Consider the following 27,986-nt stretch of genomic DNA (forward strand, 5'->3'; position numbering starts at 1 on the left):
GGCACCTTGAGCAGGTTCCAGGTCATGCTGAAAAATTAAATCTTCATCTCCATAAAGCTTTTCAGCAGATGGAAGCATGAAGTGCTCCAAAATCTCCTGATAGCTAGCTGCATTGACCCTGCCCTTGATAAAACACAGTGGATCAACACCAGCAGCTGACACGGCACCCCAGACCATCACTGACTGTGGGTCTTGACACTGGACTTCTGGCATTTTGGCATTTCCTTCTCCTCAGTCTTCCTCCAGACTCTGGCACCTTGATTTCCGAATGACATGCAGAATTTGCTTTCATCCGGAAAACGTACTTTGGACCACTGAGCAACAGTCCAGTGCTGCTTCTCTGTAGCCCAGGTCAGGCGCTTCTGCCACTGTTTCTGGTTCAAAAGTGGCTTGACCTGGGGAATGCGGCACCTGTAGCCCATTTCCTGCACACGCCTGTGCACGGTGGCTCTGGATGTTTCTACTCCAGACTCAGTCCACTGCTTCCGCAGGCCCCCCAAGGTCTGGAATCGGCCCTTCTCCACAATCTTCCTCAGGGTCCGGTCACTTCTTCTCGTTGTGCAGCGTTTTCTGCCACACTTTTTCCTTCCCACAGACTTCCCACTGAGGTGCCTTGATACAGCACTCTGGGAACAGCCTATTCGTTCAGAAATTTCTTTCTGTGTCTTACCCTCTTGCTTGAGGGTGTCAATAGTGGCCTTCTGGACAGCAGTCAGGTCGGCAGTCTTACCCATGATTGGGGTTTTGAGTGATGAACCAGGCTGGGAGTTTTAAAGGCCCCAGGAATCTTTTTCAGGTGTTTAGAGTTAACTCGTTGATTCAGATGATTAGGTTCATAGCTCGTTTAGAGACCCTTTTAATGATATGCTAATTTTGTGAGATAGGAATTTTGGGTTTTCATGAGCTGCCAAAATCATCCGTATTAAGACAATAAAAGACCTGAAATATTTCAGTTAGTGTGCCATGAATCTAAAATATAAGAATGTTAAATTTTCATCATGACATTATGGAAAATAATGAACTTTATCACAATATGCTAATATTTTGAGAAGGACCTGTATACTGTCAAAAGTATTTGTCTACTTTTACATGTACATAAACTTTGATGACATCATCTTCTTAATCTATAAGGTCCAATTTGTTGATTGACCCATCATTGCCAGCAATAGCAACTTTAAATAGTCTGTAAAGATCTTCCACGTATTTTAAGAAAGTGTTCATAGTTAGATGAAAAAAACTGAATTACAGCCTCTGCTCTAAATTCAGCCCAAAGATGTTCAAGAAGGTTGAGGTCAGGACTCTGTGCAGGTCACGTTTCTCTAAACTAAACTTTATACACCTGCAGCCATTGAAGTGATTGTAACACCAGAATTAATTTATTTGGTGGTGTGACCGTACACTTTTGGTAATATAGTGCGTCTTTCTCTAAAACAGCCACAGATTTTATGCTTTTGCTGCCTGCTTCTGTCTACTTTACTTTTTCTTTCTTCCTCATCTGCAATTATAAACTCATTCATTCTAAAATGCATCTCCTATGCCATCTCCTTTTTTTGTAGATTGTGTTGTATTCTCAAACATCTAAATTTTCTATGGCATTTTTCTGTAGCACCTCTGAAAGAAATTGTCGTTTTTGCAAGACATCATAAGTGTGTTATAGTATTAGGTTTAAAGCAAACAAAGAAACACTGAGTAGGAGCACCATGTAGTACATTGGTCTATCATTTACAGTTTGATCAACAACAGGAAGCAACAGTCAGACATAACATTATGGCCACAGACTAGTAAAATGAATAACACTGATTATCTCTTCATCATGGCACCTGTTAGTGGGTGGGGTGAATTAGGCAGCAAGTGAATGTTTTGTCTTCAAAGTTGATGTGTTAGAAGCAGATAAAATGGGTGAGCTCAAGGATTAAAGTTTAAAAAGGAATAAATTGGGATGGAGAAATAACTGGGTCAGAACGTCTCTGTAAATGTAGTTTTTGTGGAGGGTTCCGGTCTTTGGTTGTCAGGATGTATCACAAGTGGTCCAAGGAAAGATTAATGGTTATGGCTGACCAAGGCTCATTGATGCATGTGAGGAGCAAAGGCTCACCCATGAGGTCAGACTCAACAGAGAAAGCAACTACAGCTCAAAATGATGGAAATTGTAATGCTGTTTCCAATCTAACAGGTATCAGAATACACAGGGCATGGCAGTCTATTGCCTTTGGGGTTGCATAATTGCAGACCATTGAGGGTGCCCGTGCAGTCCATCACCAAAAGAGCCAATAATGGACACATGGCCACCTGACCCAGAGCATGGAGAAATGGAAAAAGGTGGCCAAAGTTAATGAATTATGTTTTATTTTACATCTCCTGCGTATGGCACCAGGATGCACTATAAGAAAACATCCAGACCGCAGAGGCAGTATAACAGTTTGGACAATGTTCTGCTGGAAAGCTTTAGGTGATGCTTTCCACATGGATGGGTGAAGGAAAATTTAGAAAGTGCCTTGCTTCATGACCTGACACTCTGCATCACCTGATAAACGTATCCATCCCTCCTCCAATCCCCCTCCAGCAGCACTAATGGAAGGGGCTCAGGGAAGCTGGACTTTGTTTTTTTTTTTTTATACTTTAACACGAACCACCTACTTCATCCTTTTAGCAGCCCTTGCACACCTTACATAGAAAAAAAGAATTATTTGATGGCTTTAACCACTTTCAACAGGATAATACAAACCATGCCACCAAGCAAAAATGATCCAGGAATTGTTGAGGAGGTTGATGAGTTTAAGGTGTAGACTTTGCCTCCAGATTCTCCAGATCTCAATCCAGTTCTATATCAGTAGGATGTGCTGGATAGACAAGTCTGATCTATGGAGGCCCGATCTCACAATTTACAGGACTTGATTTGCATCTTAGTGCCAGATAGCACAGCATACATTTAGGGGTTCAGTCTAAGCCTCAGGTGGGTTAAGGTTGTTTTGGCAGCAAAAGAGGGGACAGACAAACTGTTTGTTTGGTGATCATAATATTTTGCCTTATTTGGTTCACTTAAGCATTCTTTGGTTTGACAAAAGCTTCAATAACAGAATTTTTTAAATTGCAAAACATGAATTTCACAGTTGTACTTTTTTACAGTTGTACTATTTAAATAATTTTACAGTTGAATGATACCTTTTGGTCCCCATCTTGACATACATTTCCTGCTCCAATTTACAGTCTTCACTTTAGACAACACAAGTAATTCATGCAAGACTAATATTCAGCGAGTAAAGTAATTGGATGGATGGACTAATTGGACTATTAAAGTGCTTTTACAGTTCATAGATACAGTATAAAAACACAGAGAGAGATACATACATACATACAGTCAGAGACCTGTGAGCATCTACATGCTGTTGCAGAAGTTATCCTAGATATAGAATAATTTGCTATGGATGTTGCCTGAGCTTCCTTTCTTTTTTTTTTTTACCGTGTCTTGTCCAGCAGAGTAGCGCTCAGAATTGTTGTCTGAGTGCCAAGAAATTCCCCAACAGATTTACTCTCACAAGCGGAGCATCACAGCTAATGCTTTAAAGCTCTGCTTGATATTTATAAAAGAAACTTTATTATAAACTTCTTTGGGAATATTTCAATTGTTACGGACACAGACTGAAATGAAAAGGAAAAAAGAAGCTCGAAAAAGAGAAAGATGGGGCAAAAGGGAAAAAGGGGAGAAAAGGAGGAAAGAGTGGAGGAGAGAAAGAAGGATGAAGAGTTGCTTAGAGCATTGTTGGACCACCTGTTGCTGAGTATTGGACTATCTGCACGTTGTTGGACGTCACTGTGCCTCTCCAATGGCATCGGCCATTTTGTATCCAGGACAGCCCGCTCCTACATATCCCATCGAGCATTGTGACTGATATGACTGGGTGTCCCAAGTCTGATGTCACAGGACGCTATATAGGAAGGCGCCCATTTTGAACACACGCCTTCAGCTGGAGATCGTGACCCGATCACCAACATCTGAAGCATCACCTGGAGAAGAAGAGTCCTGAGTGGATTTCATTTATTCTCTCTCGTTGGCCAACGAACAATTCATAACTGAGGTTTCTGGACTAGGAAGGCCAGAAATTTCACTTTGTGAAGACGTGAGTTTAACACGTAACTAAAAACACGGAGTTTGAGGAAACGAACCGCCACCGTGTTTCATCCCTAGTCGACTGCTGATGGTCAGATCCTATGTTTCTTTTTCGTCAAGAAGGCCAAAGGACGGGGACTGACCGCTTTCTTGGTGTTTAACTGTGGACGCGCAGCAACGCTTCAAAACCCCCCCTTTTCCTCTCATTCGCTGCCCCAGAAGGAAACTTCACCAAGTAAAACCCATCCTTTATTTTTATTTCTTTATTAGAAAGCCTGGGCAGGGTCAGAGGTTGTAGTGCGATGATAATCGCTAGTCAGAATCTCATGTGTTCTGAATGATATGTGCATGTAACTTTGTTATTGAAACTTTGATGTGTTATTTTGATATCTGGAGCCGCTGCGTTCCTAGCTCTGTGCGTGTTTTACCATCTGAGAGTCAACGCACGTGCGTTGTAAGACTGGACTGTTAAAATAACCTCATGGTAAAATTCTCCATTTTCCTTTGTCTCCCATATCACGGCTCGCTAGCTTGCCGCCAAAAGCTTTATAACCCTTTGTCTGCTCAGGAGTTGGGGGAAGTTTTATGGTCAGAATAACTGAGTTACAGTTGGAGTTGCGCCCCCCACTCTCCACTCACCACCACACCTCTTCGTCATATTCTCAATTTTGCCATAACCGCTGGTTGATTCAATACACACCCACTGCTGTTTTCTTTATTTTTGCTTAGTTAGATGTGTTACCCTTGTTATGTAGAATTTTGCATGTTGAGTAGGTGAAGATTAATAAATATCCACATAGATAAAGAGAGAGCGTTTTGTGTTCATTGTGTGCGAAAGTGATTTGTCAGTCAAGAAAAGTTAAAGTTCCCCACGTTTCGGCAGAAACGGTCGATTAAACAGTGACATCTCCGGCAATAGTTATTAATTATTACGGAGTATTTAACGGTTGTAATTGTCAAAGGCGTTGAGCCACAATTACAACACCAGAAACATCTCTGGTCTCGATTCATAAATGAGGATTTTGGTTAAGAAATTTATTTTGTCAAATTATGATTTTAATTATAATTATTGATCAAGATTAATCAATCAAAAATCACAACCCCCAACAGCATCCTAGAACAATGACAATTCTGTGTGATGAATGGGCATACAGAAAAGTGTAAGATCCAAGACAGTGTTACGACATGGCACATAAATGACAAGCATACCTTAAGTGCTGTGAACAAAAATCAGAGTTCTGTTCATTAAAGCCTAACAAAACAATGTATGGACATGAGCACATTCTCATTAAATGATCAGACCAAGGACACATATAGGGACAGAAACACATGCCTCTGATTGGTAAACATTACATTTGAACCGAGAAACCCCAAGGTAATCTCATGAATTTTCTTACATATAAACAATCAAAAATCAGTTTGACAGGTAATTGTATACACTGCAAAACATATACACACACACATGCATTCTTACCCTTCGTGACTGGATCTCTTTGACATATAAGGGCAACAAGAATTCGGACACCCCCTCCAGTCGGATTCCTTCTTTGGTCACTCGTAGGTTTCCCATACCATTCTGAAAAAGTGAGGGGAATTAGAAAGGTAAGAACAAAAAACATATCACATACATACACTTTTTACACTTCTTCATAGTAAAACAATTTCTTGGTTTTCTTTACAAATCTATGCTTTGAGGGTTCCGTTGGTCATACTAATACTGATACAAACATTTGTAATAAATGACTTAATTATGCATTCCAGCTTTACTCAGAAGTGAGATTTTCTGAATTCCCATCAAAATTGAAAGAAAGAGGTCAGTACTAGTAAAGTCTAAGTCTTCCAAGCAGTCTACGGTACACCATCCAATAGGACTAAAGCACATTTAAAACATAGTGAGTTGTGGCATAAACTATCTATTAGCATCTGTGACAGTTTAGATAGTATTGAAACAGTGGCACGCAATGTTTTATAACCTTTGCAAAAAAATTAGAAAGAAATTGAGGTTATTAGCTTGCATTAGTACGAGTAGTTACCATGACAAAAAATTTCACTGATTTTCCAACTTGCATCAATAATGCACCTAACTCGGGTGTGAATTGTGAAATCATTCCCAGGTTAGAACTCCGACCTCTATGACAAAACAAACACAGGAGTAAGAAACACCTAAACATGAATAAAGAGACAAAATTGAACATTCAAGTTGAGGTACAGGTCTGTTAAAAAATAAAATAAGATAATTATATGTTTTGATGCATTGAGCGGTATACTTTGACCATTCTGAATGAGTAAGCAAATGTCAAAAGTTGATTATGTTCATTTATAACCTAATGCTAAAGGCATTACTCAGAAGCAAGCAAGTTTGGAACCTTGACAGTTTTTAGTGAACACATAACGGAGACACGAGGAGGTGGCTGAGAAATCCATCACAAAACAATTTGGACAAGAAGAACACCATATGCTGCCTGTGTAAAATTAAATATTTTGAAGCATGAACAATACTAGACATTTCAGCCGAGAGGTAAATACAACTGATCATACCTGCCATCGTCAACCAGTGGACCATCAAGCAAGCAATGTCAAAGCTCAGCCCTAACACAGAAATGGTAAATCAAGTTACAAAACGTATTGCAACTTTTATTGCGAAGAATTTGTGAATGTAAACAGTAGTTCAGAGCGTGGGGTTTTTGGCTATAGAGTGTTTAAGACACAGTAATACCCACACAATACAACGAGACAAAAATGAAGTGACGGGATTGCTGAAACCGTGTGCAGTAGAACTGCTCAAGCGTGTGGCTAATTGATTGCCATTGCCACAGAATCTCGTCATCTTACATTTTCCTTTTCTAGTGCTTGACAGCTTATGTGTTGTGTGCTTCAAAGCAAGAATAATGAATGAGAGTAGCACCACGAAAATCTGAATGACTTGTAACACAATGTAACAGAGGAAAGGAAGGTCGCTAAGAAAGATTTATTTTTGGTTACTGATGATACGAGAGACCTTGAACTCTTTTACTTGTGAATAAGGTTAGTTATTTGTTACTTTGGAGAATCTAGGTCCACAATAATATTTCAGAGCTCCTGGCTCATAATATTCTTTGTATTCTTTTGTTTAGATTTTTTTATTTTTTGTTTTGTATAAAGCTCTTATTTTCCATTTTCAAAAGGTCTTGAACTCTTCAAGAGGTTTGCATCATTTTTCATCAGTAATAGATTTATAATCACATAGTTTTTAATAATAATTTACTTTACAAATAAACAATAATCAAGGAATACTTTAAAGGAAGAACTGACAATCGGAAAAGAAAAAAAGCACAGTTTATTATACAAACTGCAGAGATTCTTTATTAAATAACAAAATATTCTAATTATTGTTAGCTTTGACTAAGCATTAATCAGAACTGTGATTTTGACATACTAAAGAAAACAGTTTCACTTACAATTGTGCAGAAATAGCAGCAGAGGAGCTTTTAACTAAAAATGCATAAACAAAACATCATAAAAACGATTTTAGCTTAAAGGTACAGTGACTAGCTAAGTCTCTAATTAAGGTCATGCAGTAAAATATGGAAAATTTACATTGTAAAACAAAGCTGTAGTCAGACTAAAATATAACTTTGTCATTATTACCTTGTTACAGAATTAGAAAGCTTTCAGATAAAAAAAGTTACAATTTCCAAATAGGAGTATATTAATCAATTAAGGAAGACTTTGAAACGTAATCTGAAACTTTCTTCCGGTTATTATGCAAATTAGCACCAATGCTACAGTACACGGTTGAGATCTGTTGCTTTGTATCTAAATAAAATATTAAAATAAAATGTTCGCCATGTGTTGCAACTCCAACATAAATTCTGTTGTGTGCCTTATTGTATTTACACAAATGTTACTTGTATTTATTGATGATTTGACCCCAATCAGCTCTTTTTTCATCTCATTCATTTGGAATTCAACACTTTGTAGTCCGGATATGATAAACACTAATGGAAAAAAACACCATAAAACTGGTGTAGAAAGCATAGATTACACAACTTGCATTCAGTCATTGTAACTTAAGTTATAGAAGCATAGCTTTAGGTTGTGTTCTTTACATTACAGCGGAATCTGTTATAAATTGGTTGGCTCAGTGGGATAAAACGGCTTTGTGTCGGTTCGTGAACAGTTCTACGGCCTTTTACAAATTCCACACGAGTGAATGCTCAAGAGATTGTTGAATCAGGCTTACACGGCAAGATAAAATTCCTTCAAAACAGCCATGTAGGGCATTATGATAGTCAGGGCCTTCAGACAATGGCTAGTGTAGCATGTCAGATCTGTGCTTATTCAAATTACAGAGGAGGAGGCATAATGAGCATAGATGTATAATGGCTGCTCTGCTGGCAAGTTATATTTTTGTTTGGTGAATCTTCTGGGGAATGCAGAAGGCATTGTAAAAATAAAGAAAAAAATCAAACAAACAAAACTTTAAAGAAAAAAGAAGAACTAAAAGATATGAATGTACATCATAATGTTATAAAGACAAGCTTCAAAATATGTTTTGATTTATTTAACAGTCATGAATTTTAATTCCCTCCCCTTTACTACCGGGCTAAGATATAAAAGTATATCCCAAGTAATAAACATTTCACACAGCATTGCTCAATAAATCTGTAAATCAAAGAAATATGATTCAACAATCATTGTTGGAGGCATGCTAACTGCTGTCAGGCCAAATAAGAAAATAATCATCCTTTAATTTTGACCAGAGGTTCACTTTCTTGGCCTCTGTCAGGATGGCAGTAATCCATGCTAAATATGGGCTCCCAGAAAAAACCTTGAACTGAATTTGAAGTGACTAAAATATGAACTGGTTATCCAGTCCTCCTGGACTTTTAAAGTTTTATCCTAATGTTTTACAGATTGCTGGCCTCCTCCTTCTCCAGTTTTGCTTCAGCTGCTTGTATTCACTACAAAAGGTGCAATGCAGTATTGGTACAACAGTAAACCCTATGGTAACTTTTTATTTTTACTTATCAATAAGCCCAAGATACCTTTTACCTTTACTTTCAATTTGTCCTTCAAACAAATCATTACAACAAAAAGAAAAAACACATTAAATTATTTAGAAATAATGGTTAAGAATTTAAAGTGAGGTCCATTGTTGTGTGTCTTTACATTGAGTGTGTGGTGTGTTAGGAATTATGATTATTGATTGATTAATCCTTATCAATAATTATAATTAAAAATCATAATTTGACAAAATTAATTTCTTAACCAAAATCCTCATTTATGAATTGAGACCAGAGATGTCTTCTGGTGTTGTAATTGTGGCTCAACGCCTTTGACAATTACAACCGTTAAATACTCCGTAATAATTAATAACTATTACCGGAGATGTCACTGTTTAATCGACCGTTTCTGCCGAAACGTGTGGAACTTTTAACCTTATCTTGACTGACGAATCACTCTTACACAAAATAAACCCAGAAATGCCTCTTCTTTATCTATGTGCGTATTTATGAAATCGCAGCCTGATACAATCTGTTCTTCTGATTTAATAATCTTCACCTACTCAAACATGCAAAGTTCTACACAAAAAGGGGTAAAATATCTAACTAAACAAAAATAAAGCAAAACAGCAGTGGGTGCAAATGGGATCAACCAGCAGTTATGGCAAAAATGATAATATGAAAAAGGGGGTGTGGTGGTGAGGGGCAGTGGGGCGCAGCTCCACTGTAACTCAGTGATACTCAGTCATAAAACCTCCCCCAACTCTTGAGCAGACAAAGAGTTATAAAACTTTTGGCGGCAAGCTAGCAAGCAGTGAGGTTGAAGACAAAGAAAATGGTGAATTTCACCTTGAGGTTATTTTAACAGTCCAGTCTCACAGCGCATCTGCTCTTGCTCTCAGGCGTTCAATATCCCACAAAACACACACAAAGCTGGGAGCGCAGCGGCCTCCAGACGTCAAACATGTCACATCAAAGTTTCAGTAACAAGATTAAATGCACATATCATTCAGAACACATTAGATTAACTAGCGAATCTCATCGCACTAAAACATCCTACCCTGCCCAGGCTTTCTAAAAAATAAATAAAAAGGATGGGTATTACTTGTTGTTGGCTTTCTTCTGAGCGGGGGTGAGAGAGAATGGGGTGGAAGTTGGAAGTTACTGTGCGTCCACAGTTAACTTCAGGAAAAGCGGTCAATCTTCGTCCTCTGGCCTCCTTGGCGAAAGGGAAAAATATGATCTGACCATCAAAGTCGACTTAGGATAAAACACGGTGGCGGTTTGTCTCCTCGAAACTCCGTGTTTTTAGTTACGTGTTAAACTCACGTCTTCGATCGGCAAAGTGAAATTTCTGGCCTTCTTAGTCCAGAAACCTCAGTTATGAATTGTTCGTTGGCCAACGAGAGAGAATAAATGAAATCCACTCGGGACTCTTCTCCAGGTGATGCTTCCGATGTTGGTAACCGGACCCGGTCTCCAGCTGAAGGCGAGTGTTCAAAATGGAGGCCCTGTTATATAGCGTCTTGTGACGTCAGACTTGGGTAGTCCCGTCATATCAGTCGTTCTGTCCGACGGGATTTGTAGGAGTGGAGTGTCCTGGATACAAAATGGCCGAAAACACCAGGAGGCCTGGTGGCGTCCAGCACCGCGCAAATAGTCCAATATTCAGCCAACAAGTGGTCCAACAGGTGTGTGGGGTTTTTTATTTGTACGCATGAGAGTGGGAATGTGTGATTGTGACTATGTGTGTGCCCGTTTTTGTATTAGGTTGGATCTTGAGCTGCTCCCTTTTCTGGATCAGTTTAGGCCCCCCATCAAATGTGGAGCCCATTTCTTCCCCGCCACACTCCCTGCCGGTGGCTGGTATCTCTGCCCACTGGTGTATTGGTGGTTCTCGGTGTCCGGTGACTGCTTGCTGAGGCCTGGGCCCCCTGGCTCTGTCAGGCCTCTGATTGGGGAGTGATGTGTCCTTAGGGTCTCAAGTCTCTGGGTCAATGGCTGGATCTGCTCCGGCATTGACCTCTGCGGACGGGGCCTGTGGGCTCGTCGCTGCAGCTCCCTGGGGCTTGTGCACTGTGGCTGCTGGGTGGTTCCACTGGGGCTCTCCTCTGCTCTTCTCTAGGTAGGTCGCAGTAGTCCCAGCGGTGATCCTCCCAGTGTACCCATGCTCTGTGGTTCAGATCTCCTCTGTGTCTGTTGGGTCCAGGGGGGCAGGTCTGTGGCTCCTCACACTCGCCATTGCATATTTTTATGGAGAAACCTTCTATACACAAGCATACTCACAATCACAATTACACCCACGGGTGTTTAGATTCAGGTGTTAACAGATACACAGATGTTCTATATTGAGCCGCAGTTACCAGTAAATACATCTTGCATTTATAAGTACCATGCACTTTTTGGTAACAATGCTGTTGTTATATATGTTTCTTCAGGTGTAGAAGCACTTTTCTATGGTGTTACAGTATCTTGTAACAGAGCCTTATCGCATTAGCCGTAATGCTTCACTTGTGAAAGTAACTCTGTTGGGCTTCTTCTTGGCCCTCAGACAACAATTCTGATTGCTATTCTGCTGTACACTAGGACACGGAGTAAAAAGAAAGAAAAAAAATGATTATAAAGTGAGAATTCAACAAAGTAAAAAGTAAACATTCTTAACTATAATTTAGAGTCTATGTATAAAAGGCAGAAGGCAAAAATGACAACACCAGACAGACATAGTAATATGCTGTGATTTCATGAATCACACAGCAAACATATTATTTACTCAGTGCCAACTCAAAGTCATTGCAGAGATTCTACTTCATAAGACATTTGTCAGCTTTACACTTTCTTGTAAGTACTCCAGATGCAGTATTTAAGATAAGGTGAACATTTCATAGAACTATAAAGGAAAAATTATAGATTCTTCTGGTACAGTGTCAAGCCATGGCTAATCATCAAAAACAGAAGACCTGTAGTGATGTAAGACATTACCTCCAAATGTCCATGAAATGTTTGGTTTTCAGTTATGCCCTTATTCAGTTTAAATAATGTATAAAATGCCATCAATAGCTGACAAATATAAGCAAAGCTGGCATTGAAGAAATAACTATTATTGATACATTTGTTTTAAGAAATATTTATGTCAGATGTGATCCAATCAGAGTAAAGAAAACCTGTGTGTCTAATAACTCTTAACAGAAAAAAAAAAAACTAAACAGTGTACAGTTACCCACACATACAGGGGTTGGACAATGAAACTGAAACACCTGGTTTGAGACCACCATCATTTATTAGTATGGTGTAGGGCCTCCTTTTGGGGCCAATGCAGCGTCAATTCGTGTTGGGAATGACATATACAAGTCCTGCACAGTGGTCAGAGGGATTTTAAGCCATTTTTCTTGCAGGATAGTGGCCAGGTCACTACGTGATACTGGTGGAGGAAAACGTTTCCTGACTCGCTCCTCCAAAACACCCCAAAGTGGCTCAAAAATATTTAGATCTGGTGACTGTGCAGGCCATGGGAGATGTTCAACTTCACTTTCATGTTCATCAAACCAATCTTTCACCAGTCTTGCTGTGTGTATTGGTGCATTGTCATCCTGATACATGGCACTGCCTTCAGGATACAATGTTTGAACCATTGGATGCACATGGTCCTCAAGAATGGTTCGGTAGTCCTTGGCAGTGACGCACCCATCTAGCACAAGTATTGTGCCAAGGGAATGCCATGATATGGCAGCCCAAACCATCACTGATCCATCCCCATGCTTCACTCTGGGCATGCAACAGTTTGGGTGGTACGCTTCTTTGGGGTTTCTCCACACCGTAACTCTCCCAGATGTGGGGAAAACAGTAGGTGGACTCATCAGAGAACAATACATGTTTCACATTGTCCACAGCCCAAGATTTGCGCTCCTTGCACCATTGAAACCGACGTTTGGCATTGGCATGACCGACCAAAGGTTTGGCTATAGCAGCCCGGCCGTGTATATTGACCCTGTGGAGCTCCCGACGGACAGTTCTGGTGGAAACAGGAGAGTTGAGGTGCACATTTAATTCTGCCGTGATTTGGGCAGCCGTGGTCTTATGTTTTTTGGATACAATCCGGGTTAGCACCCGAACATCCCTTTCAGACAGCTTCCTCTTGCGTCCACAGTTAATTCTGTTGGATGTGGTTCGTCCTTCTTGGTGGTATGCTGACATTACCCTGGATACCGTGGCTCTTGATACATCACAAATACTTGCTGTCTTGGTCACAGATGCGCCAGCAAAACGTGCACCAACAATTTGTCCTCTTTTGAACTCTGGTATGTCACCCATAATGTTGTGTGCATTTCAATATTTTGAGCAAAACTGTGCTCTTACCCTGCTAATTGAACCTTCACACTCTGCTCTTACTGGTGCAATGTGCAATCAATGAAGACTGGCTACCAGGCTGGTCCAATTTAGCCATGGAACCTCCCACACTAAAATGACAGGTGTTTCAGTTTCATTGTCCAACCCCTGTACATTCACAGTTGTGAGGGAAGTCAAACTGACTGTCTGATCAATAAAAGGTTTTCTGGTGTTGTTGCATCTATAGCCATTACTCTGACAATATAGTGGAGCATGCAGCTTATTCAATAAACAATTATACATCAGGCCACGGGAATCACAAATAAACTCAGTCACTGTGAAAATACACTCATTAAAAAAAAAAAAAAACTGTAGCTGGACGTAAAGACAAACAGGAGACATGAATTAGAGATGTGAGGGTCAACTAAATCACACTCAGTGCAATGCCTCTATAACCCACTGAGTTACAGAAACACGAAGACGAAGATGTAAAAAATTAATATTCCACTGCATTGCTAAGTGGCCAAAACCTCAATCCGGTTGAACATGATTGCACTCCTTCTCTCACTGTATCTCACACACTGCTTATCTTTTTGTTTCATTTTCCCATCTAGTTCACATTATTGGCATGAATGGTACATTAACCATTTTTTCAAAGCCTAGAGAGCTATGGGAATGCATCAACAAGGACAAGAAAATAAGGAAGTCTTGGTGTTTGTTTGTGTCAGTGTTTAGTTCACTCTATCCCTGAATCCCTGTGTGTATAATGTATATTTCTTGCGCTCTGTCTCTTGGTCATTGTTATGGAAAACAATTATCAGATGTTGAAATGCGTTGACATGTTGATCTACTCTCACTCTTATTATAAATGGTTTGCAGATATGTCAACATTTTTTTGTTTTCACAGCTAAATGTAAAAAAAGGGCAGTTTTACAAGACATTTTAAAGTGTTATCAGTGTAAAAAAGTATGGCCTACTTACAAACATAATAAACCATATCATTTTAAACCAGTCGATATGTTTAAACGGTTCACATTTTAAGCCAGTTTATTTCACATATTTTCTCCATTTGCTTAACTTGACAAAATGTCCTTGTACCTATATTTTTCTGCACACACTTACTCTTTGAATGCCTATTTAAACCTTTTATTTCATTATATTTGGTAGTTAAATTTGAATGAATGAACGTTTCATTTTAGGGTCAGGATATAGTTTTAAACAGATAAATCTCGAATGACATACATCTCTCATAAGTACTTGTTTAAAAATGCATCCTTATTTATCTTCCTTCTGCCTCCATACTTACATTACTAAATGCTGATTTCCAAGACTCCATTTATGTACCATTATCTTTAATACAAGGGTCTAAAACTCCAGTCCTTGATTGCCACTGATCTTGCAGCTTTTGAATGCATCCCTGCTCCAGCACACCTGAATCAAATGAACGGTTAATGACCAGGCCTTTGCAACACTTCTGACATACCAAATTAAGCATTTCGATTCAGTTGTGTTGGAGCAGGGATACCTCCGAAAGTTGCAGGAAAGTGGCACTTGTGGACTGAAGTTGCAGACCCTTGCTCTAATAGTTGGGGAGAAAATGCAGTTAGATCATCTGATTCAACTTTATTATCATAAAATATATATATATTTTTTTTTTTATTGTTATAGTTTTTGAGAGAAACTAAATTTTCTTTAAAGGGTTTTTTGTTGCGGAAGTTTTACATCAACGGTAAAATTTCCAGGAGAGGTTTAAAGAGCAAAAAGTTTACAGAATTATACCAGAATCAGTGTGCCGCTGGGATCCATACCAAGATCTTGGCTGCTTTGCATTTTCAAGATGCTTTTAGCTCAAAATGTGCCATTTATGCTACTCTGGTGCATAATAATTTTTGCTGCTTCACACATTTATTGAAATTTTAATTTTCAAATGATCTTTTTTGTCAAACCAAACTTTTACATACATTCTCTTACACATCTTTCTTTAGCTTATTATGTGCCTTCTAGCCCTCTAATACGTAACTTCTCTAATGCTTTCTGCCTCAAATGTTTTTTTCTTTTGGCTCACTGTTCAATTCACCTATTCTCACAATTGGTGCCTCTATTATAATGGTGGGTTAGCACCCAAACTCTACCCACATGTTCTTTACTAATTCTATTTTGTACATTAACAAACCCTGTATTACCACCATGTACCTAAGCTGTTCTGTTTCAGTTTATTATTATTATTTTTTTTATTAAATAACCAAATTACTGTTTTCACAGGAACAACAAAATAATCACAATATGGTATAAGTGTTATTGTTAACACCGAAAGTCTCATGAATGCTTACTAAAAAAATGTAAGAAAGTGTCCGTGACAGTTTGGGAAGTCAAATTAATAATTAAAAGAAAGCTGCAGATATATCTTTTGAGATCAGGCAGGAAGTAGAGTAGAATGTAAGAAACAACTGGTTTTTCAGAATCACAGTTGCCCTGCAAAAGTAAAGTATTTTGTTTACTCTGTACAAATGGTTTGTGGAAATATGAACAGACAGAAGTTAGCATCAGAGATCTCTCTCTCAGTTGACCTTGGTCTCATAAATATCCATAACGACTGCAACGCACACATATTCATGCACAGTTGTCAGCATTCAGACTCAGTCCTATTATGATTACCACCAAAATGACAGAGAAAATAACAAAACTAAACACATACACTCCCACATATAGGTCAATTTAAAAAAAAAAATATGATTTTCAACATAAATGAATTCACAAAAGCAGAAGAGTTCAACCAAATTATATTAAAACAAAAAATATTGAAGAACACACTTTGTTTATTTTGCTTTGACTCGCGTTTTGAATAAAATATTGGAAGTAATCGGTATATCTAGAAGCAATTATTTTCTGTAGCAGAAAAACTGTTCTGAAAAAAGTAAAACATGATCACTATAAATTTTGCATAGCAAAGGCACCTCAAGACAATATCCAAATAGGACATATTTTGATTTCAACTTTATAAATGGATCTTGAGTGTGTGTGGGTGTGTGAGTTTGGATTGTGCAAGGTCAAAAAAGATAGTGAGTTTGTGGACGTCCTCTTCAATGTTGTGTAGTTGTTGAGATAATGATGGATTTCCCCATCATGACGAGGTTAACTCGCAAACTGTCCCATTAGGTGAAAGGATGCCATATGCAAGGTTATGCACACAGTACCACCCCACCAATCCAACCAAAGGACAAATATGTTTATTACCATGACTTTGATGAGCCCACACATACACACTCATGTACATAGATGCACATTAAACTCAATGTCTACCAGAGTTGATAGATAGGCTCGAACAAAATATGTTTTAGGCCTCCTAAAATTTGGGATTGTGGTAATATGTCATAAAATCCTTTATGTCAACAATAGAAACCTAGGGAGAAAATGAGAAATGGTGTCACCTTCCCCTAAAACACCATCTGGGAAAATGGCAGAAAGGATGCACTGATTTGGAACATCAAAGAAACGTCCTGGTTGCATAATGTAGCTGCAACTTTTACTAAAGACCTATTTATGCATGTCCACCAACACTGTTTCTTTCTTGCCCTTTTCTGTGAAAGCACAACACTGTTATCATCGAGATGACATGGTTTGAATCAGAGAATGGACAAACTGTTAGGATCTGGAAAGGCTTAAGCATTTTTTTAAAACACACCATGTGGCAAAGCCATTCTAATTTAAAGTGTGTTTACAGAAATAAATTAAGGAAATTCTAACATAAAATAACAGCCAGTACTCTAATGTGTCTGACACAGCAGAAACAGCATCATTGAATAATTTCCAGAGTTATGAAAGCCTACACTTTAAGCAAAACCATATTTTTTTATTAAATTGCACCAGCCTCCAAACACTGGATGTCAATGGAACAATATGTCACTAAGTGAAATAGATGTTTGATCACCTAGAACACAACCAGAATTCTTGCTCCCCAGATTTGTTATGTTCTCATGTTGCAAACAAGTCAATCAATGTATCATTTACAGATACAGCAGAGCAAAGAGCTGTCAAGGGACAGCAGAGAAATTAAAGATCTGCACAAGGCTCCAAGAATATCAGTTAGAACCTTCGTGAGAGAGTGACAATGGCTGAACCGATTAGTGGAAAATGTAAACAATATGAAATAACAAACAGTTGCCCCTGGTTTGGAGCTCTATGCAAGGTTTTTGCATATTAGAATGATCATGAGAAAATGAAGGGGGACCACCACCCCAGTCTGCCAGTCCAGAGGCACTGTCCCCAACCGCCACGCAACGTTGAAGAGGCGTGTCAACCATGACAGCCCTACAACATCCAGATACTTGAGGTACTCAGGGCGGATCTCATTCACCCCCGAAGCCTTGCCACGCGGAGCTTTTTAACCACCTCGGTGACGGCCTGGGTGATGAAAGAGTCCAACCCCGAGTCCCCAGCCTCTGTTTCCACCAGGGAATGTGTGATGGCAAGATTGAGGAGATCCTCGAAGTACTCTTTCCCGATAATGTCCCCAGTCAAGTTCAGCAGCCTCCCATCCCCACTGTAAACAGTGTTGGCAAAGCACTGCTTCCCCCTCCTGAGGCGCCGGACGGTTTGCCAGAATCGCTTCGAGGCCAACCGGTAGTCCTTCTCCATGGCCTCACCGAACTCCTCCCAGGCCCGGGTTTTTGCCTCTGCCACAGCCCGGGCCACAGCACGCTTGGCCTCACGGTACCCGTCAGCCGCCTCAGGAGTCCCACAAGCCAACCACAGCCGATAGCACTCCTTTTTCAGCTTGGCAGCATCCCTTACTGCCGGTGTCCACCACCGGGTTCTGGGATTGCCGCCGCGACAGGCACCGCAGACCTTACGGCCGCAGCTACGGGCAGCAGCATCGACAATAGATGCGGAGAACATGGTCCACTCGGACTCTATGTCTCCAACGTCCCCCGGGATCTGGTCGAAGCTCTCCCGGAGGTGGGAGTTGAATACATCCCTGGCCGAGGGCTCCGCCAGGCATTCCCAGCAGACCCTCACTATGCGCTTGGGCCTGCCAAGTCTGTCCGGCTTTCTCCTCCTCCAGCGGATCCAACTCACCACCAGGTGGTGATCAGTGGACAGCTCAGCCCCTCTCTTCATCCGAGTGTCCAAAACATGTGGCCGAAGGTCTGATGATACGACAACAAAGTTGATTATCGACCTCCTGCCTAGGGTGTCCTGGTGCCAAGTGCACTGATGGACACCCTTATGTTTGAACATGGTGTTCGTTATGGACAATCCGTGACTAGCACAGAAGTCCAATAACAAAACACCACTCGGATTCAGATCGGGGAGGCCATTCCTCCCGATCATGCCTTTCCAGGTGTCACTGTCGTTCCCCACGTGGGCGTTGAAGTCCCCCAGCAGAATAATGGAGTCCCGGGAGTGGCACTATCCAGCACCCAAGACAGGGACGCCAAGAAGGCCGGGTACTCTGCACTACCACTCGGCCCGTAGGCTGAAATGATAGTCAGAGACCTCTCCCCAACCCGAAGGCGCCGGGATACGACCCTCTCATCCACTGGGGTAAACCCCAACACGAGACGGCTGAGCTGGGGGGCAACAAGCACACCCACACTAGCCCGCCGCCTCTCCCCGTGGGCCACTCCAGAGTAGAAGAGAGTCCAACCCCTCTCAAGGAGATGGGTTCCAGAGCCCACGCTGTGCGTGGAGGCGCGCCCGACTATTTTTAGTCAATATCTCTCGACCTCCCGCACAAGCTCAGGCTCCTTCCCCCTCAGCGAGGTGACATTCCACGTCCCTAGAGCCAGCCTAAGCATCCGGGGATCGGGCCGCTGAGGTTTCCACCTTCGTCCGCCACCCAATCCTCTTTGCACCGGTCCCTCACGGTTCCCCCTGCAGGTGGTGGGCCCACTGGGGGATTGCCTCGCGTCTCTCGTTCGGGCTTGGCCCGGCCGGGTCCCGCGAGGAGCAACCCGGCCACCAGGCGCTCTCTGACGAGTCCCGACCCCAGGCCTGGCTCCAGGGTGGGACCCCGGCTCCGCCGTACCGGGCGACGTCACGTGTCTCGATATTTAGGTCCTCATGAGGGATTCCTGAACCACTCTTTGTCTGACCCATCACCTAGAGCCTGTTTGCCATGGGAGACCCTACCAGGGCATTTAGGCCCCAGACAACATAGCCTCTAGGATCATTTGAGCACTCAAACCCCTCCACCACGTTAAGGTGGCGGTTCAAGGAGGGGCCAATTTCACTCAGTAACATGCAAATTCTTTTCAAACTTTGAGGTAATGCATTTTGTCAGAATTAATCATTCACATTCTCTCTCTTCGCATTGAAATAAAACCACCATGAAATTTACAAACCACACGTTTTTGTAGGTTTTATTGTTTTTATTGTGCAAGAATGCAGTGCATAATTTTGAAGTGTAAGATAAATTATACATGTTTTATTTTATTTGCAAATAAACAATTAATAGTCTTGCAAGGCACTGTACTGCCTTGCACAACTACTCTATGAGTACCCCTCGTGAACTGCATACAACTGAGCTAGCTGCCTGCTTGAGTATTAGATAAAATGCAAGTATTTCTAGTCAATCACTAATATTTTGTGAACTGTTAATCACAACAACACAAAAGTTTGCTGGAAATGTGTGAATAAATTGAACAACCTTTTGAAAAAAAAGATGTTAAATTCAATATGTGTGGAATTTAAGGACTGGGAAATATTTTATTTTTCCTGAGGTCTGTGTGGTGAGCTTTTTCTGGTGCTATAAAAAAAGAGAACTGATGTGTCAGTTATCCCAGGAGGATATTAACCTCTTAAGGTAATTTGTGTTGAGACCACTGCTGTACAAGAAGAACAGACCTCAGTGTCTCCAAATAGAGAATTTACTTATTCTCTTTGTATGAGCCTGCACCTTTCTCCAAAGCCCATCTGACTGACAAATGACAGCAAAGACTTTCCTTCTGCTATGCTCTCCCCACACGACCCACTCACCCTCTCAAATTGTGCACAAAATCACAAATGATGTTGACAAGTGCTGTTAACATCACCTTGCTTCCACCAACAATTGTGTCCCACTTCACTTTTGTACCCTGTGAGACAGCCTGAGTGACAAATAATAGCAAAGGTCTAAAGCCTTTTCACACTTGTACGTGTCTGCTTGCTTTGCTCCCATCACCGAACATGTTCTTGCAAACAATAAAAAATAAATGTAAGATCTAAGGAGCAAAAGAAAAACTATTTATAAAGAATAATGTTTTTAATACAGTTTAAGGAAACGGCTCATGTAGAAAAACACTGTTTGATAAAACAAAAGTTTTACTGAGTATTTATAAACAGTTCAAGCTAGGAGACTTCATGTTACTTCACATCTTTAGAGTTCATTCCCATGGAGGTCTGGCAATGAAGATGATTACATATTGGATTTTCAGAGAATCCATTGCATGTGTGGTGCAGAATGGCTAAATACAGGTTCAATAATAATCATCACACCAAGGATCAGGATTTGCATAGGTTTATTCCTACAACACAGTAGCATGAGACACACTTAATTTGCAGATAGAGACATGCTCTCTTACAGCTTCCAGCGTGATGTTCAGGCAACTTTTTTTAATAGAACAAATAAGAAAGACCAAAATAAAATTACACACAAATTAATAATATGAAAGTACATTATACAGGTCCTTCTCAAAATATTAGCATATTGTGATGAAGTTAATTATTTTCCATAATGTAATGATGAAAATTTAACATTCATATATTTTAGATTCATTGCACACTTACTGAAATATTTCAGGTCTGTTATTGTCTTAATACGGATGATTGTGGCATACAGCTCATGAAAACCCAAAATTCCTATCTCACAAAATTAGCATATTTCATCCGACCAATAAAAGAAAAGTGTTTTTAATACAACAAACATCAACCTTCAAATAATCATGTACAGTTATGCACTCAATACTTGGTCGGGAATCCTTTGGCAGAAATGACTGCTTCAATGCGGCGTGGCATGGAGGCAATCAGCCTGTGGCACTGCTGAGGTCTTATGGAGGCCCAGGATGCTTCGATAGCAGCCTTTAGCTCATCCAGAGTGTTGGGTGTTGAGTCTCTCAACGTTCTCTTCACAATATCCCACAGATTCTCTAAAGGTTCAGGTCAGGAGAGTTGGTAGGCCAATTGAGCACAGTGATACCATGGTCAGTAAACCATTTACCAGTGGTTTTGGCACTGTGAGCTGGTGCCAGGTCGTGCTGAAAAATGAAATCTTCATCTCCATAAAGCTTTTCAGCAGATGGAAGCATGAAGTGCTCCAAAATCTCTTGATAGCTAGCTGCATTGACCCTGCCCTTGATAAAACACAGTGGACCAACACCAGCAGCTGACACGGCACCCCAGACCATCACTGACTGTGGGTACTTGACACTGGACTTCTGGCATTTTGGCATTTCCTTCTCCCCAGTCTTCCTCCAGACTCTGGCACCTTGATTTCCGAATGACATGCAGAATTTGCTTTCATCTGAAAAAAGTAATTTGGCCCACTGAGCAACAGTCCAGTACTGCTTCTCTGTAGCCCAGGTCAGGCGCTTCTGCCGCTGTTTCTGGTTCAAAAGTGGCTTGACCTGGGAAATGAGGCACCTGTAGCCCATTTCCTGCACACGCCTGTGCACGGTGGCTCTGGATGTTTCTACTCCAGACTCAGTCCACTGCTTCCGCAGGTCCCCCAAGGTCTGGAATCGGCCCTTCTCCACAATCTTCCTCAGGGTCCGGTCACCTCTTCTCGTTGTGCAGCGTTTTCTGCCACACTTTTTCCTTCCCACAGACTTCCCACTGAGGTGCCTTGATACAGCACTCTGGGAACAGCCTATTCGTTCAGAAATGTCTTTCTGTGTCTTACCCTCTTGCTTGAGGGTGTCAATAGTGGCCTTCTGGACAGCAGTCAGGTCGGCAGTCTTACCCATGTTTGGGGTTTTGAGTGATGAACCAGGCTGGGAGTTTTAAAGGCCTCAGGAATCTTTTGCAGGTGTTTAGAGTTAACTCGTTGATTCAGATGATTAGGTTCATAGCTCGTTTAGAGACCCTTTTAATGATATGCTAATTTTGTGAGATAGGAATTTTGGGTTTTCATGAGCTGTATGCCAAAATCCTCCGTATTAAGACAATAAAAGACCTGAAATATTTCAGTTAGTGTGCAATGAATCTAAAATATATGAATGTTAAATTTTCATCATTACATTATGGAAAATAATGAACTTTATCACAATATGCTAATATTTTGAGAAGGACCTGTATAGTTAATGCAAAGCAATGAGAAGAAAATGAGAATGATGTAGACGATACAAAACACAAACGTCCTCTTAATTTAAAGCACAAACAGAAAATAACATTACATTTTTTTGTAATTAAACAGTTAAAACAACTTTTAATATAATTAGCGTAACCGAGGCAGAGACAGCATTTGCACACGTCTTGCCAGCAAGATGGTCAGGCAGCTTTTGCCAGGGTGCTACAGCTACGTTACCCATTAATGCTTTAGGTTTTATACTCTTTAAAATCTTTGTGCATGTGTTCCTCTAAAAGAAAAAAAAAAAATCACATGCAAAATACCTAGGGTGCTTTTCTCCCAAGCCGCTTACACACCTCCTCAAAATCAGTGGTGTCAATCAATCATTGGCACAAAAGCCATTTCTGGATATGAAGCTCATTTTTATTACTTTCTACATTGTAGCTGCATAGTGAAGACATAGAAAATATGAAGCAAAAGTATATATTTGCTTTGATCGTTGCTTTGCACACTCTTGCCACTCTCTGGATGAGCTTCATGAGGTAGACACCTGAAATGGTTTTCCAACAGCCTTGAAATAGTTCCCAGATGTAGGAATAAAAATAGACAAACCATTAAATGTGAAGGTTTGTCCATCCAAACTTTTGCCTGGTAGATAGTCATTTCTATACTGCTTCTTCCATAGTGCGTCACGAGGGAGCTGGTGCCTATCTCCAGCAGTCTACAGGCGAGAGGCGGGGTTCACCTTGGACAGGTCGCCAGTCCATCACAGAGCAACACAGACACACACACACACACTCATTCACACCTAAGGACAATTTAGAGAGACCAATTAACCTAACAGTCATGTTTGTGGACTGTGGGAGGAAGCCAGAGTAACCGGAGAGAACCCATGCATGCACGGGGAGAACATGTAAACTCCATGCAGAAAGACACCCGGCTGGGAATTGAACCCAGGACCTTCTTGCTGCAAGGCATATGTTTGTGCATTTACTTTTTAATGCATCAGAATAAAATCACATTTGGGACTTGCTTCAGTAGTTGCCAGACTGGGGTTTGTTCTACAAAGTGTAGTTTCTGGATTCACAATAGCTCAAATTTCAAGGGCACAAAATAATAGAGCAACAAAAACAAAATCACCAAAAGGAATTTAGCCTGCATTTCGATGTGCCATAATTGCTAAACGATGTCAACAATGACTATTTAAAAGCTAACAAGTGAGATTCTTAATATTGATTTCCTGATATTCAGGATGGCTGCGGTCATTTATTTTCCTTTCAAACATGTATACATTTAATCCATAATAGATTTGTGTTTCAGAAAAATGCTGCTCAATTGTCTTCAACAAATACAGGTTAAAACTCAAATGGAATAAATATTCTAAAGTTGTTTTATTCTCTTGGTTGGTAACATTATCTGCTTTGTATACATCACAAAACTCAATGAGGCAAAGAAAAGGTTTTAACATGGATTCTTTCTCAAAACAGTTTCCACTGAAAAGTATAATTCTTCTTTTTATGTTTGAATAAAGCCCTAATGGACAGCATGACAAGTTTGCTACTGCATCTATGAGAAGCGTCTAAAAAGCTAAAATGGTACAGTGTTTCATTTGTTGTTAATTTCTGCCTTTGTTGAACCAAGCATATGGACATCTTTATTTGAACTTGCTCTCATAATGTCCCTTGGGGTTTTTCATCAAACTGGTTCCAGTGATAAACTGGTTCCATTCCAGTTCTTTGGTTTTCCACCATCACAAAGCACTGGCTCTAGCACCTATAAACTGGTGCTATTTTTTCCTAATTTCTGAGCTGAGCCAGAAGAAGTAAAGAGCTGTAGGCAGACTGTTTGTATAAAGCAATACAAATGTAATGAGCACCTTGTTTAAAACTCATAACTTAGCTCACATTTGAATTGCTTTATTTAGAAAGCAGCTGAATAAGATGAGCTCACTGTTTATTATCTTGGGTTTACATCCACCATTTTCCAATTTCCGAGTCAGTTCTTAAAACTATGAACCTTTTATTACAGTTAGATAGTAACTTTCTTAAAACATTGTGGTTAACTCCTTACAGAATTAATGGTGCCAATGGGCTGTTTGGGACTGTGTACATTATGTTTCCGTAACATGGATTTTTGGCACATATCCAAGCTAAAAACTGAAACTGACCCTGACATAAGAAGGGTGCTGCTTTGGCATCAAGATATACTTCTTGTATTATGGGTTCTCACAAAATCCTATAAGATGTTTTCCCCAAAACTCAACATATTTTTATATAATTTGTAATACAAACAAACCAATCAGACAACCAACCATGCTAATGAAAAAACCACAGCCCATTCAGATATCATCTAACACAAAAAATATGTTTTTTTTTTTTTTTCTACCTCAAAAACATCTTTTTTCTTTTACCATTTCCCTTTCTGGGGTCGCCACAGTATGTCATCTGTCTCTAACTTATCCCATCTTCTGCATCTTCTTCCTTTATACCCACTACCTTCATGTCCTCTCTCACTCCATCCATAAATTTCCTCATTGGTCTACCTCTAGGCATCCTGCTTACATTTGCGGCCTCAGAATCATTCTACCATTGTACTCACTACCCCTCCTCTTTACATGTGCAAACCATCTCCGTCTGGCCTTCCTTGCTTTCTCTCGAACACATCAAACATGAGCTGTCCCTCTGATGTACTCATTCTTAATCCAATCTATCCTTGTCACTCCCAAAGAGAACCTGAACATCTTCATCTTTGCTACCTTCATCTCTGTCCCCTGTCTCTTATTCATTGCCACTGTCTTCAAACCATACAACATCGCTGGTCTCACCACCATTTTGTACTTCTTTCTTTTCATTCTCGCTGATACTATTTTATCACACTTTTCTCCATCCATTCCAACCCGCTTGGACATATTTTTTCACCTCTTTTCTAAACTCACTGTTGCTCTGGACTGTTGACCCTAAGTACTTAAAATCCTCCACCTTCTTTATCTCTGTTCCATGTAACCCCACAGCTCCACTTTGAACCCTCTCATTCACCACATATATCCTGTCTTCCTCCGGTTAACCTTAATTCTTCTCCTTTCCAAGGCAAAAATCCATATTTTTACATTTTTCTCCACCTATTTCCTGCTCTCTCTACAGATCACATCATGTGCAAATATCACAGTTCATGGAGATTCCTGTCTAACCTCATTTATCAACCTGTGCATCACCACAGCAAACAAGAAGGGGCTCAGAGCTGATCCTTGATGCTGTCCTACTTCCAACAACATCCAGAGATCCAGGTCTCTGGATGTTGCCTCTTCAGTGTTGCATGGTGGTCACGGACAGTGCCCCTGGACTGGTAGACCAGGGAGGTGGTCCCTCTTCATAAGAAGGGAGACCAGAGGGTGTGTTCCAATTCCAGGGAGATCACACTCCTCAGCCTCCCCACAAAGGCCTTTGCCAGGGTGCCAGGGTGTTGGAGAGGATAGTTGGGCTGATAGTCAAATCTTGGCTTTAGGAGGAGCAGTGAGGTTTTTGTCCTGGCTGTGGAACACTGGACCAGCTCTGCAACCTTCCCTGGGTGCTCAAGGATTTATGTGAGTTTCCCCAACCAGCTCACATGTGCTTTGTGGATTTGGAGAAGGCATTCAACCATGTCCTTCCTGGTGTCCTGTGGAATGTGCTCCAGGGGTTGGGGTCCCTTTATGAAGAGCCATTTGGTTTCTGCACAAGTGGAGCAGGAGTCTGGTTCGCACTGTCGGTGTGAAGTCAGACCTTGTAGTAATTATTATTATGATTATGTTATTTAATATTTAATTAACCATTTGGTCTGTTAAGTGTTGTCCTGTGAATACCAGCCCGATATGGCAGTTGTATTAGGGCGAAAGAGAAAAGGTTGAATCGAGCTCTGGCATTACTGATCAACAAAACTCTGTACACACATCGAATAACTTCACACAGTTTCTTAAAATATAAGAATTTATTATAAAAAATGATTCAACTCAAAGTTAAAAATATTTTAATTAACAAACTGATCGGCTGGTACACTGGTGCAGTCAGAACTACCTTGAACTCAACCCACTCAAGACTGTGGAAATGGTGGTGGACTTTCGGAGAACACCACCCCCATACACCCCCCTCACCATCCTCAACAACACTGTATTGGCCGTGGACCACTTCAGGTTCTTAGGAACCACCATCTCTGAGGACCTGAGATGGTCTTCACACATAGACACTGTTCGAAAGAAGGCCCAGCAGAGACTGTACTTCCTGAGGCAACTCAAGAAGTTCAACCTTCCACAGGAGCTGCTGATCATCTTCTACACTGCCATCATTCAATCTGTCCTGTCTTCATCCATCTCAGTGTGGTTTGGCTAATCCACAAAATAGGACAGGTTCCAGACTGCAACGAATAATCAGGAATGCAGAGAATAATCTGGGCTGACCTTCCCTCCATCCAGGACTTATACAGGTCTAGGGTCAGGAAAATAGGGTCAGGAAAAGAGCTGCTAAAATCTCTGCAGACCCTACACACCCTGCACATAATCTTTTCAGAGCTTTACTTTCAGGCCGCCGTTACAAAGCACTGTTCACTAAAACCAGCCGCCACAGAGACAGTTTCTTCCCCCAGGCTGTTTCTCTGTTGAACATTCAATAAGAGTACAAAACAACAGCATACAGATGTTGCAAATGCACCTTTTTATTATATATGTGTATATTGTACATTGTAAATATGTATATTCTGTAATGCAAAAACAAAACCAAAGAGCAAGTGTACCGGAGTCAAATTCTTGTTTGTATGTACAAACTTGGCAAGCTGATAAGCTGATTCTGATTCTGTTTACTAAACTAGAATAATTAAACTAAACTACCAAGCAAAATGAAAGAATAAGGAAAGCCAATGAACTATATGCAAATGAAGGAACAAGGGAAGTTCAATAATCATGACCAGTTAAATGATGTAATATTACCATACAGTGTTATCTTTGTTTGAGAACCAAGGTTTATCTTGAGGAATCTGGAAATGAGGTTAAGTTAGTCTTAGAACTAACAAAGAACATTAACTGGTACACCTCTAAACAACTTAACACAATGCAAGATCAGAAGAGTTGATAGAACATTATTTAAATAAAAATAATATTTTAAAGAATGACTTGCTGAATAAAAAAACAACCTTTTGGATACTTATTCTAAATTTTGTTTAATTAACTGTCTTTGTTTAGTAAAATAATATTTAGGCAAATAGTATCTGGGATGGGAATCAACAACCTTTCTGAATAAGTGATTCGTAATGATGTTTAATTAGCTATCACATTTAATAA

The 27,986-nt window shown here is 40.5% G+C and overlaps 1 protein-coding gene across 1 annotated transcript in view; it reads right to left on the minus strand.

The window, feature by feature from the left end:
• The window catches only part of LOC124869050 (zeta-sarcoglycan), a 520,530-nt gene that overhangs the window by 170,420 nt on the left and 322,124 nt on the right, over positions 1-27,986 (minus strand). Inside the window, exon 3 of the mRNA XM_047366758.1 lies at positions 5,583-5,684. Within this exon, the coding sequence (XP_047222714.1) occupies positions 5,583-5,684 (102 nt within the window). The remainder of the gene's footprint in view (positions 1-5,582; positions 5,685-27,986) is intronic.

Source organism: Girardinichthys multiradiatus, chromosome 5 (genome assembly GCF_021462225.1).
Source record: "Girardinichthys multiradiatus isolate DD_20200921_A chromosome 5, DD_fGirMul_XY1, whole genome shotgun sequence".
NCBI classification, from domain to species: domain Eukaryota; kingdom Metazoa; phylum Chordata; class Actinopteri; order Cyprinodontiformes; family Goodeidae; genus Girardinichthys; species Girardinichthys multiradiatus.